Raw genomic sequence first — 13771 nt, 5'->3', positions numbered from 1 at the left:
TATATATACATATATATATATATTGTTCTTGTTTCTGTCCTTTGATATTGTTTCATTTATTGCAGGTAAGAGATAATTCAGTTGTTCAAATTATATCACATGGATTTTTAATTTTCCAGTTGTTCATTTCTAGGCATTTCAACATTATCCATCTTTTAATATTTATTATCAAACATAAAAATCAGTCTTACCTTACAGGTAAAACAATAGATTCATGGAAGTGTTTTCACTTTGACCTGAAATATTAAAATTTATACTTTTCTTACTCATTAAACTTAAAGGATTTTTATACTTTCAAAATAAAAATCCTTTTTATATATCTTCCTTTTTCAGTTATTAGGTTATCTTTAAACTTAGCATCATAGAACTTCACTATTACCTGATCATATGTGTCTATTAGTATTATATATTAGAATGAATAAAAAACTGTACATGTGAGTGTGTATATAAATGTATATACATTATACAGATGCACACACACACATATACACACACTTTGGGATCTATAGGAACACTAAAATGAATAACTAGGGCACTCTGCCCTTCTAATTTTTATCCTAATCATTGATAATTTTTAACTAAAAGCCAAAATATGTAAATCCATAGAAGTAATAGTGTAGAGATTCATCACATCTTTTTGCCTCTAATTCCTCAAATCTTGATCTGATATAGAACAGCTTTCAGAGTAGCACTACTTCAGTACTGAAATGAGGACCTGAAGGCCTAATGGGTTGTAAATTCATAGCAAGAATAATGTTTATCTAGTTGCCTCTTATATTAGACACTGAACTTTAAAGTTAATTAAAGTTTGGGAGATTTTCATAAAAAATACTTTCTAATAGCATTAACTACAGAGTTGGTTATAATTGGTCTGTAGAAACAGATTTTACAAATAGTAAATGAAATGGAAAAAAAATACAATACAAAATTTTTTCTTTTGAGTAGGGGTGCAACAAGACAGGTATCCTAATTACTGAGTCTTTGTTAGGCTAGCATAGAATTTTTGCCATCAACAAATTTCAACGTGGTAAGTGAGAAATCAGATGTATAAACCTGCCTATTGATAGTTAGTTGAGCAGCTTTGAGATGTGTATCTGATGATGTGAAGGAAAGAGTAACATTGGATGGATAGACTAAGACAGAGGGACCTCCCACTCCCTGTTTTCATTAAACAGTAGTGGAGACTTTGTTGGAAGCCTTAACATGGATACAGGCTGGAGACTCTTAAGTGGTAGGAATAATAAATGCATAGTGATTAAAAATGGAATCCATCGAAAGCATCCTTATGCTTAAATTCATAAATGTCATTATAGTCATAAGTGGGTAAAATTTTCTAAACTGGCTATCCTTGTCCTAAAGCATAATGATACTTGTGTGTACTTCTAATTTCTTTTAACTACCTCTCCAAATCCTATATATTAGAACTAACCTTTCAGCCTAATTCTGATTTGTAATGTATAAAACACTTCTAATTTCTTCAATAACTCTTGGCGTTGAACAGTTTTATCAAATGAAAATTCCATGAAGAAATCATATGTGGGGAATTTGACACTTGCATTAAATTTATGAGGAAATACTTTTGTAGTAAGATAAATGAACAAAAAACATGGATTAACTGACTACCTTTTAAATTTTTTTTTTCTCAAGTGGTGGTGGTAACTTAAATGTGAACTTCAAAATGTTTATACATGTCATAGCAGTCATTTATGATGTTTCTTTTTAAGGACTTAAAGCCCAGTAATATAGTAGTAAAATCAGACTGCACTTTGAAGATTCTTGACTTTGGACTGGCCAGAACTGCAGGAACTAGTTTTATGATGACACCTTATGTAGTGACTCGTTACTACAGAGCACCCGAGGTCATCCTAGGGATGGGCTACAAAGAAAACGGTCAGCAAACATAGTATTTCTTTGAAATGTAGTTATAATTTATTTTCCCTTTTGAACATCATATTTCTAATGTAAATGTTTAACCTGTATAATCTTTTTAGTGTTCAAAAATAAATGTGTGCAGTTGTGCAGAGTTTATGAAACTTACTATAATTTTTTCATCACTGTTTGAAAATCTGGGGATCCTGTTCGTGTAAACATAAACACACACAAACAGTACTACCAAAGCAATTTTCTTCGTCTTCAGTATATGTTGTTAACTGTAGCATAGAAATAAGCATTTTAAAAATTAAACATAGGAAAGCATAATTTTTTGATCATTTAGTAGTAATGATAATTATCCTGTTTTCATAATCTTGATGCTTAAAATTAACTGGTAAGATTTTAAGGTATAAAATGCATGTTTCAATTCCTCCAGTCTACTAGTTTGCTTTCCAAGTTTACCTACCTCAGAGCATTTTTTATGACAATAAGAAATGCAGAACTCATAATTCAGATGAAAAACATTTTAAAAATTGTTTTTCTCTGTGTGGATCAAAATCAAAACAAAACAAAACAAAAAACTTAAGTTCAGGTCCTCAGAGCCATGAATATGATTGAACCTACAAAAGAAATCAAAATGATTATAAAAGCTTTGTTGGTCCATTCTCCAGGGATGGTCTTATACTACTTTTTTATTTGCTTGTCTATGTTTATGTATGTACATATGTACAAATCTGTATATACATACACACATATTTATGTACATGAATATGCACACATTTCATCTTGAAACCAGTTATAAAGTATCCTTTTTTTATCCCTTACCTTCCATCTTAGAATCAATACTGTGTATTGGTTTTAAGGCAGAAGAATAATAAGGTTTAGGCATTGAAGTGACTTACCCCGGGTCATACAGGCTGCATTCGAACCCAGGATTTCCCTTCTCTAGGCCTGGCTTTCAATCCACTGAGCCATCTAGCTGCCCCTAAAAGTAATTTTTGTTAGTTAGAAGTTTTAATTTTAATACTGAAGTGAATTCTCAAATGTTATATGTAACTTTCCTTCTTCATACCTATTTATAAAAGGAAATCTTGTTCAAGGAGGTACAGACATTTGTAGAGAATCATGTGCCCAAGATTTGATTTCTTATCATTTTATTAAATTTAATTAACTTCAACCAAAGGAATCCTTTGGTAAAAGACCTTGAATCTTTTGTAAATTCTTCTTCTTCTACTTCTTCTTCTTCTCCTTCTCTTTCTCCTTCTCCTTCTCCTTCTCCTTCTCCTTCTCCTTCTCCTTCTCCTTCTCCTTCTCCTTCTTCTTCCTTCTTCCTTCTTCCTTCTTCCTTCTTCCTTCTTCCTTCTTCCTTCTTTCTTCTTTTTCTTCTTTTTTTAAAAAACCCTTACCTTCCATCTTGGAATTAATACTGTGTATTGGTTTCAAGGCAGAAGAGTTGTAAGGGCTAGGCAATGGGGGTCAAGTGACTTGCCCAGGGTCACATAGCTAGGAAGTGTCTGAGGCCAGATTTGAATCTAAGAACCTGTCTCTAGGCCTGGCTTTCAATCCACTGAGTCACTCAGCTGCCCCCTGAAAATTCTTCTAATTTTTTATTTCTCTAAAAGATATACCACCAGTGAACTTTTAAAGCCTTAATGACATAAGAATCAGTGAATGTGATTAGGGAGGAGATGTATTTTAAAAAATTAATAGCAAGTTAGGTTTTCAGATTAGTACCCTTCTCTTGTCTTTTAACATGTTTTGGTGGGGATAAGGTATAAACTAAAATAATCCATCTCCATTTTATACCTTTACAAACTGCTGAGACACTATTGCTTCAAAGTTAATGTAGTGTAAAATGTGGATCTGAATTTACAAAACTTTTCACCATCTTTTTCAAAGCATCTATTCTGACCTATGGCCGCATTTTTCTTTGTTTAAGCATGATAAACCATTAAAGAATAGCAACAAAAACTATATGTGCAGAACATTTAAGAAAAAGTCCATGATATTCTATGTTAAGCTGTGAAATAATTATTAAAATAGGGTATATACTGATGTCAGAAGACTTTAAAAGATTGCACTCTAGAGATTGGATCATGAACTGTTCCTTTAAATCTCTTTTCTAAATTATTCAGTTTAACCAATTAAATTTCATTTGTTAGTAAATGATCATAGGAAATTACCAACATTCATCTCCCAGATCCTTCTATCAGCATAAATAAAGTTGATATTTCTACCTGTGATCTCTCCCTTTTCTTTTCCTTTTTAAAAGGTTCTGGGCTTTCAAACTCTAAACAAAGTGTATATAGATGTTTCTGGGATTTTCCAGTTCATTTTGCTTGATCTTCCTTTACCCCTCATTTGCTGCTCCAGCCTTACATGCCCTCTTTTGTTTATTATCCAGAACCATGAGTATGTCTGTGTGTGTTGTGTGTTTTACTGAAAACAGGTGAAAATCCCCAAATTTTGTATTTTCTTTAAATACATAAATTATTTTTGTTAATCTTCAGTTGAAATCTCATTTAAAATTGGAGAGGGGCAGTGATTCTTAAGAAACAATTTAAATCAAAATGTGGGCCAAAATCATCTTAATCCAGTTTCTTCATTTTGCATCTGAGGAAATCAAGAAACAGATAACTGAAGTAACCTTCCTAAGGTTCTGTTGTTAGCTAGTTGCAGAGCTGGGACTAGAACCCTAACTTCCTGACTCCAAGGCCAACTATTTCCTCTTTCCTTTACTATGTCACTTAAAGAGAAACTCATTAAGAGTTTTGTATTATATGGCATTGTTTTAAGAATTAGTATTAGTTCCATCCAAAACTGACTTCTTTGACCAAAGAATAATTTACAGATATAGATTTGGGGTTTTAGGGTTTGTTTTGGAGGGGGGAAAAGTCTTTTTTTGGGATATGTTAAAGATAGTTGTTTATATTATCCTTAAGTTTAGTTATGAATCTTTCCCCAATGTAGTCATTTTTGTAAAATAATTAGTAAAGGTTCTTATATAATATGGTTAAGAAAACTTAACACATACTATATTTAATCCTGTTATAATATAGCAGAGTATTATGATCTATTATTGAAATGGATAAAGCCATTGTCAAAGTCTTTTGAAGAATTTTAGGCCAATGCTATCTTATATGTGGATTTTAAGACAGTTTTTTTTAATTTGTTATGAAATTTGTGTGTAATGTTCATTAGCATGTTAGATCTTTTCAATATGAAATTGTTGCTATATTGAATAAATAGTTTGAGCTTAATCTACTTAGAGGATCATAAATAATTTTAATGTCAATGGATATTTTAATATGCTAGATTATTTCTGCTCATGCTTTTTTTGTTTATTTGACTTAAAGAAAGTGCAGTGCACAGTTGAATTTCAAAACAAAAGAAAGATTTCTTTAATTTAACTATGTATTTATATCCTTTAACACCACTACATATTACAGTTTATTAGCTGCTTCTTCATATTCCAAAATTCCAAAAATCCCAAAGAACTCAAACTATATATCTTTATACTATAATATAACTGTGCAAAGCTCTCACTTTAAATTTAAAAACTTAATTAAAAGGCTGTACACATTTTCCTTTGTGAATCAAACAAAATTCTTTGGAAAATACTTTTGTTTAGAATCTTTCCATTAATTAAAACTAAGATCATTTCTTTTTTTTTCTGTGATAAGTTTCAGCAGTTTTATATAATGCAATCATGTTATGCTTCTTTAATTTTAAATGACCTTTTGCTTTGCTTTTCCTTCTTTTGTGCTACAAACATAGTGGATTTATGGTCTGTGGGGTGCATTATGGGAGAAATGGTTTGCCACAAAATCCTCTTTCCAGGAAGGGACTGTATCCTTGTGCGGCTGCAGCAGTTTGATTGGTGATTCACTCTTTAATGCTCTGTCATGAAAGTGCTTATGGTCCAATTTTCTTTAAATAGACATGAAGCTTTGTTGTTGTTGTATCTTTCCAAAAATTGTTCTGATAAGAAGTTGAATCATTTTTTAGGCTGCACCTAGCAGTAGGACATAGTCTCTGCTGGGAGTCAGAGCACCATTCATTGTCACTCATTTTCATTTGACACTGCTTTTTATAATTTCAATATCATATTGTGTGTATGATTTTATTTTAGTGTGTTTTGTTTTGTTTTTTACTTTAGCCAATATCTTTTTGTTAATGTCATTGCATTTTGTTTTCAGTTGACATTTGGTCAGTTGGGTGCATCATGGGAGAAATGATCAAAGGTGGTGTTTTGTTCCCAGGTACAGATCGTATCCTTACTTTTTGCCTAGACTAGTTTTTGAAAGGTCAAAATGAACTTCAGCTTGGTCAGTGTAACATAGTCTTGTCTCTTACACAGTTAATGAGGTAATGCTAAAATATTGTTTCAGAATACCACCAGCTGATATAGACCACATGTAGACCTTTCTTATATTTGTAAAAATGCGCAAGTGCAATTAATTATCTATTTATAGTTTATCATGGGCTTTGGATTTATTTATTTAACCAAAACCAATAAGCATGGCTTTCATTCAGAATTTCTAATATTCCTATCACTTGAATAGATTTAGAAGTGTTTAGGAAATAGATTTTAAAATTGTCCATTGCCTCTGGTCATACATTGTTTTTTTTTCCTTTTGTTTTGTTTTATGTCTGTGTGCTGTTTTTGCTGTTGTCCCTTATTGAATTTAACTCATTGATCCTTTCATCTTAAATATTTGAGTAGTGCTGCTTTTTTGTGATGTTGATTAGATTAGGATTCATTAGAATACATTTTGTCCATCTGTCTGCTTTTTACTTGTTATACTAACAGTAACCAGCTGTATATTTCTCTGTCAAACTGAAATGCTTACATCTGTTTAGAGGAAAGTATAGTAGTATTAGGTCTATTAACCGTAGTCCCATTTGGACATGTGTGAGCCTCAGCTGGAAGCATCCTTTTCCCCTAGTGATTCACAAAGTAGTAAGGGATGTGCCCAGCTGATATAATCTGAAGGCTTTCATGGTGCCCAGAGTGGCTTTTGTCATTTTCACAGCTTCAGCAGAATACTATGCAAAACCCACAAGAAAGGAAGGGGAGATGCATTTAGCATCCTTCAGCATTGTTGCATCCTTTGTATCTGGCTGGCTGAGGTCTCTGTAGGTGTTAGGCCAGTTAGTAATAATATATAAAATCCATTTAAAATTGCTACCAATTGATCATCCAAATGTTGCTTGATAGACCAGCCAGCTAATGAAACTAATAGAAATAAGGAACCGTTGCCACCTCCTATATTTGCATGTGACCCAGAATTTTTATTCAGGGATTTAGCAGAATTTCTGAATATTTCCCTGAATAGGAACTAGTTTTACTAGATTATAGTTTGGCCTTATTTATTAGGGACCTTCTGTTTTTGATCTCTTAAAAGAAGTTTCTAACTTCCACAGTTAATATTAAATCTCCTTTGTGAAAGAATTCAGTATTTTATAATCAGCGAAATGATATGCATGTATGTGTTTGTGTATATATACATATATAAAATTATATATATCATATATATTTATATATCATTTTGCAAAGTATTGGATCAATGTGAACTGTTATTAGATGATAGCATTATTTTATATATAAACATACACAAGAAATTTGATATAGTTGCTGGATTTGAAAGAGAAAGGAATTTGTTACTAGCATTTGTGGTCAGTCCTCTTAAGATAACTAGAAAAAAGGAAATTTAGCATTTCCCCCATGATTTTGAACCTTTTGTACTTAGACTCCATTACCTGGTAGCCTTTAATGAATTGTTCTTGTCACTATTCTCTGATTCAGCTGTAGTAAGAAAGTGTTCTAATCTCTGTTTTTATAGTGAAATCATAAAAACCTCAATTGATATTCAGTTAATTTATTGATTTTTCTTCCTCTGTTTTCACTACCTTATGCAGTGTAGCAGTACAACTTTCTTTATGTTTTTCACAATGTTTCTTCTGAATTTTAGGGAGTATCATTTTTTATCATTTTGGTCTGTTATAGCCAATGTATATCTATCCAGTATTTTTCTTAGCTGCTTGATCTTAGATATTGATCAGTGGAATAAAGTTATTGAACAACTTGGAACACCATGCCCTGAGTTCATGAAGAAATTGCAACCAACAGTAAGGACTTATGTGGAGAATAGACCTAAATATGCTGGATATAGCTTTGAGAAGCTCTTCCCAGATGTACTTTTCCCAGCTGACTCAGAGCACAACAAACTTAAAGGTATCTTTTTTTTAAGTATCCAAAAATTCAGAGTGACCTTTGAAATTAATTTCAAATATATTTTAGTATATCAATGCATGTAGTTTTTATACAAATTCTAAAAGTTCTTAGTCTTATTAAATGTTTTCTAGGCATTGAAATTTAAGAAAATGTATATAGAACTAATCCAAACTGTTGCTTTTACAGCTAGTCAGGCAAGGGATTTATTGTCAAAAATGCTGGTGATAGATGCATCTAAAAGAATCTCTGTGGATGAGGCTCTCCAGCACCCATATATCAACGTCTGGTATGATCCTTCAGAAGCAGAGGCGGTGAGTTCTTTTCTTTATGTTTCTGAGATATATTGTGATAGGGAGGAAGGGAGGGAGGGAAGGAGGGAGAAAGATTACACTTTCCTACTGTGAGTTAGGAATCATTTTGTTTTTGTCTTCTGGGGAACAAAAAATAGTTGAATAGCACTTTCATCCCAAATTTTTTGTATCAGGGATTAATAGATATAACTCGGGTATAAGCACTTTGTAACTAATTAGTATATTATATAAGCTGTTGTTCCAGAAAGTGGGTGGAGGGAGTTTCTGTTGCTAAAGGTTTTTTGATTTGTTTAATGTGAGTTAAGCTGTAGAAGAATGGGATGCAAGGATACCCTGCAGTTGTTTGAATATTCCCTAGTTATAATTTTAAGACAAACTTGCTGACTTGTATTAGTGGAAATTATCTTTGTACGCTCTTCACCTATTCCCAATTTTTAATGACCTGATTTATTTATTGCTGCCTTATCTCTTACAGCCTCCACCAAAGATACCTGACAAGCAGTTAGATGAAAGGGAGCACACAATAGAAGAGTGGAAAGGTATGGAAAAAACGAAACCTAAAAACTTGAGAGAGTAGAGCCCTTAAACCAAAAGTCCATTTTACTTTCAAAATCTATTCATTTGGGCAAGATCTATCTAAACAGATTTTTAGATACCCAAGCTATTTCTTTCATTACTGGCTTTTGTGTCTCTGGAATAAAGATTAGACATAAGGAATTTAAATTTGGTGTTTTAGTGTATTTCTTTACATTATTGTAGTCCACTTTTCTTCTAGTTCTGCTTTAGGATCATTTTATAGCAGTCCTCCCTTTTTATCTCTGAATTGCTCATATTTATTGCTTCTTAGACACAGTAATATTCCATTCCATACCATAAATTGTTCATCTAGTCTGCATTATTTGACTGATACTTAATTTATTTCCATTTTTTTGTTACTACAAAGAATGTCATTATGAATATTTGGAATGTATGGAACCGTTTTGTCATTTATCTCCTTAGGATAGATAGGCTCAGTAGTAGGATTTATGGGTCAACGGTATTAACAGTTGAACAACCTTCCTTATGTAATTCTAAATTGATTTCCAAAATTGACTAATTCACAGCTGCATCAACAGTGTATCAACATTCCTAAAATTCTATAACCCTTCCAACATTAGTTATTTCCTTCTTTTATTATCTTTGCCTATTTGCTAAGTGTAATATGAAACTTGAGTTGGTTTATTTTATGTTTATTTTATTAGTGATTTTCAATTCATAAGATTATAATTTTCCTATCTTTGAAAACTTTATCCTTTGTCTAGGTGGACAAAGAGAATGACAAAGTCTATTGGAGAATGACTAATATTAGAAAATCCTCTCATTTCCCTATATGTCTTTTTTTTTTAACTCTTGCCTTCTGTCTGTAACGTACATCTGTGTAGTTATATCTAATTATATGTACAGGTTATGTAAAATAGATGTGTGCATACTTAAAATGTTTGGAAAACAGATTCATAAGATAGAATGCTTAGTTCATAGTTTTCTGTAGGAAGTTTTGGTTTGATGTAATAGCAATAGAAATTAGCATAAAAAGAATTTGTTTTGAATTGTTCAGCTAAGATTTTTTAAAATGCATTTTGCATAAGTTTTTTTTTAGTCAAATAGATTGAGTTTTTTGTAAAAGCATACTAAGTTGTGTTGTAATTTTTTCTATTTTTCTATTTGCATACATTGCTATAATTTTTTAAGATAAGATCGATTTTGTATTAGATTAGCATCTCATAGTTTTGTTTATGTTACAAATTGGTTTTGCAAAAGTTTTCTAGTTGCAGTTTGACTTTTTGGATTTTATTGTATTCTTTTATATGTTGCCATTTGTATTTGTATTCAGAATTTTTTTTATTGTGTTTTGCAAATGTTTGCACTTTGATCTTTGTAACAATTTATTGTAAATCCCTTTCTTTTTCTCTTCCTTTCCTTTGTTCAAATCCCTGACATAGGAACTAAGAGAGGAATTAGATAAGTAAGTGTAGTAGCTTGTTATTTTGGGGTAAGAATTTAGATTAGGAATACAATAAAAGGAGTTAAATTTATTGTTGTGCAGACACCAAAACTGTTTTTATCAGAATGAATTTTTATCTGCACAAAGTGGGGGATTTAAGTGGGAAAACAAGAAACTAGGGTTTCGCAACTTTGCAAACTTAGCAAAAGACATGAGTTTGCAAAGAAGGGTCTGGTCACATGCATGGAACTGGGGAAGAAAAAGAGTACCAAAGACTGTTGAGGGTCCGTTTTTCCTGTTTGGCCAAGAGAGCGAAGAGTCTGCTTCCTGTGGCAGTTTGTAGGAGGTGACTGGCCTTTCCTGATACCTTGAGGTCCTGTAGTCTAACCAGTGAGAAGATTCCTGAGATCCTGCCTATCCTTGCCTCCAGTTAACATCTCCCAGATATTTTGTGAGCTCCTGATTACTGATTTTTGAGAGGTTTCCTGACTGATTGTGAGTGAGAGCCAGACTCTGAAAAACCTCTTGTCTTTGGGCCAGAGGCCTGCAGCCATCTTGGCATCTGAAGAAGTTTATCAAGATTAGAACATCTCTACTCTGACGAACTTTTACCATGGCTATCTTTAATTTGAGGACCAGTCAGCTCAGTTTAGATAGTTAGTTTGAATTTCTAGAGAGATCAGAGTAGTAAAGTGTAGCTTGAAGAAATTGAAAAAGGCTTCATGAGAGGCCTATAGAACAGAGGGAGGAATATCTAGATTTTAGAATTAGGGACTTCCTTTACCTTGCTCCTCCATCATCTCCTGTTGATTTACTATAAATAAACCTATTTTACTGGTTAAAAAGAAAGTTAGGGTAGTGTTGCAGCCTAGAAATGACTCTAAGGCCTACTCAGACTTGGAGGGTGAGTTCCTCTAAATATAAAACATCAACAACTCCACAAACTCTGTTGAGTCATCTTTTTTTTTTTTTTTTTTTTTTTAAATCCTTACCTTCCATCTTGGAATCAATACTTTGTATTGGTTCCAAGGCAGAAGAGTGGTAAAGGCTAGGCAATGGGGGTGAAGTTACTTGCCCAGGGTCACACAGTTGGGAAGTGTCTGAGACCAGATTTGAACCTAGGACCACCTGTTTCTAGGTCTGGCTCGCAATCCACTGAGCTACCCAGCTGCGCCGCTTCCCTCCCCTCCCCCTCTCCCGCCTTGAGTCATCTTACTCACCTATTTCATGTCTTAGAATCAATACTAAGTATTGGTTATAAGGTAGAAGAATGGTATGGGCTAGGCCAGTGGTTCCCAAACTTTTTTGGCCTACCACCCCTTTCCAGAAAAAATATTACTTAGCCCCTTGGAAATTAAATTTTTTTAATTTTAATAGCAATTAATAGGAAAGATAAATGCACTTGTGGCCATCACCACCCTCCTGGATCGCTGCAGCACCCACCAGTGGGGCGGTAGCACCCACTTTGGGAATCACTGGGCTAGGCAATTGGGATTAAGTAATTTTTCCGCAGTCCCATAGCCAGGAAATGTCTTGAGATCAGATTGCCTCCAGGACTGGCACTCTATCTACTGAGCTACCTTGCTGTCCCTGTTCCTATTTATCTTGAACTTTTATCAGATATATGAGAAAGTTTTTCCTCCCTACTCAATAGTTTCCTTTTTCATTCTAAGCTGCATTTTTTTGCTTTTTTTACAAAAGTTTTTGAGTTTTATACAATTGAAAATTTCTCTTGCATCATTTTTTATATCCTCTAATCCTTTAACAAAATTTTAAAAAATTATCTGATAACTTTCACATCCAAAATTGTGACATCAGAAGACGCCTAGACTTTAAGTTGATGTTTGTTATCATTGTGAGCCTTGAAAGTTTTATGGCTTGTTGAGGTAAGAAAGGGCCTCATGTTTATGGGCATTTAACTCTTTGTCTCATCAAACATGATAGCTACAAGGCCTGGGATTCTCTGCCCTGATTTTTGTCCAGATTAGTCTTTGTCTTTTCCATGGTAGGTCTAAACCTCTTGCCCCAGCACTGCCCTAAACCCAACTTTAGAAGATCTAACTAAGGAGATCCAGTTACAGCATTGGCCTTCAAATACTTTTACTGTAAATTCTGGGAAATTCTGAAGATCATCATTTAGCTCATCATTGGCATTTATTAAACACCTGCTCAAAATATCACTTATTGTATTTGTTGTATTGTATTGTGTTGTTAGTAATGAATTTAGCTTTTGGCTTTTGTTAATTTCTTCTTCTTTTTCCAGAATTGATATACAAGGAGGTTATGGACTTGGAGGAGAGAACTAAGAATGGAGTTATACGGGGTCAGCCAGCTCCTTTAGGTTGGTTACAATATAAGCTCAGTTCAAAACAGCTTATTCTATTTCTACTTTTCAGTGAGTCTAAAACTAATTCTTTCATTATAGTTACTCCATTTGTACTTAACACTTTCATATGCATAAGAAAGGTTTAGTGTCCTTTACTAGAGTGGCCAGGGTACCAATATGTAATGTATCAAGTTATATAAATGCTCAGGGCTATTTTAACTTTATAAAACTGCTTTATAGTACAGATCTACTAATTTGATGTTTCATTTTCAGTTGACATTGATTTACCTTAAAATTATTTTGTAAAATTCAGTAGCTCTGTATTTATGTGATTTTGAGGAAAATTCTTCTTTTTGAACCCATTGAAACTTTAAAATACATAAACAAGATATTCCATAAACAAGAGACTCCAATATCTTGGTTGCAGGTATTTTCTCTGGCTCCTGGGGCTTCTACAAAGAGAACTCTTAAATATGTTGTGCATGTAGATTATATTTCTCTTTCTTTCATCTCTTTGGAGAATAGGCCTTTTTAGAGGTATAGTATACACTGTACTCTCCATTACTTTTACCTTTCAATTCTTTCTTTGACCATTCTTTTCTCTCTTACCCATTTTGACCCCTTTATGAATCAGTTCAACTCTACATCCTCCTCTTGAATCTGTAGCCTCCATATTTCTCTAATTTGGCCTTGTCAGATAATAACTTTGGATCACTCCCATCTTTTACCCTCTCAGAAATCACACAACTGTTTTGACTGTCTCTCATTTGGATTTACGTCACATAACCTCAACTGAGCCTGCACTGTTGCTTGACAATTCTTCTACACTTCCCTCACAGACTCTTTGACCCACTCTCCACAGCAGCTCTTCCAAACCCTTTCATCTGTCCTCCAAACTCCTGTGATTCCCTTTAGGCCATTCATTGTGCCTTCCCTCTTCTCCACTCTTCCTCATTATAAGCAGTTCTCGAACAGATTGCTCTATCTCTCATTACCACTTTCCCTCTCTCCCTCCCTCCCTCCCTCCCTTCCTTCCTTCCCTC

General features: G+C 33.4%; 1 protein-coding gene across 1 annotated transcript in view; it reads left to right on the top strand.

The window, feature by feature from the left end:
• MAPK8 (mitogen-activated protein kinase 8) overlaps positions 1-13771 on the top strand; it is a 120363-nt gene that overhangs the window by 103598 nt on the left and 2994 nt on the right. The window contains exons 7-12 of the mRNA XM_044665780.1: positions 1725-1890; positions 6072-6143; positions 7928-8110; positions 8297-8421; positions 8897-8960; positions 12666-12743. Coding sequence (XP_044521715.1) covers positions 1725-1890; positions 6072-6143; positions 7928-8110; positions 8297-8421; positions 8897-8960; positions 12666-12743 — 688 coding nt within the window. The remainder of the gene's footprint in view (positions 1-1724; positions 1891-6071; positions 6144-7927; positions 8111-8296; positions 8422-8896; positions 8961-12665; positions 12744-13771) is intronic.

This window comes from Gracilinanus agilis, chromosome 2 (assembly GCF_016433145.1).
Source record: "Gracilinanus agilis isolate LMUSP501 chromosome 2, AgileGrace, whole genome shotgun sequence".
Taxonomy (NCBI): domain Eukaryota; kingdom Metazoa; phylum Chordata; class Mammalia; order Didelphimorphia; family Didelphidae; genus Gracilinanus; species Gracilinanus agilis.
Note: the sequence above shows the minus strand (reverse complement) of the source record. Positions and strands in the feature narration are given on the sequence as shown.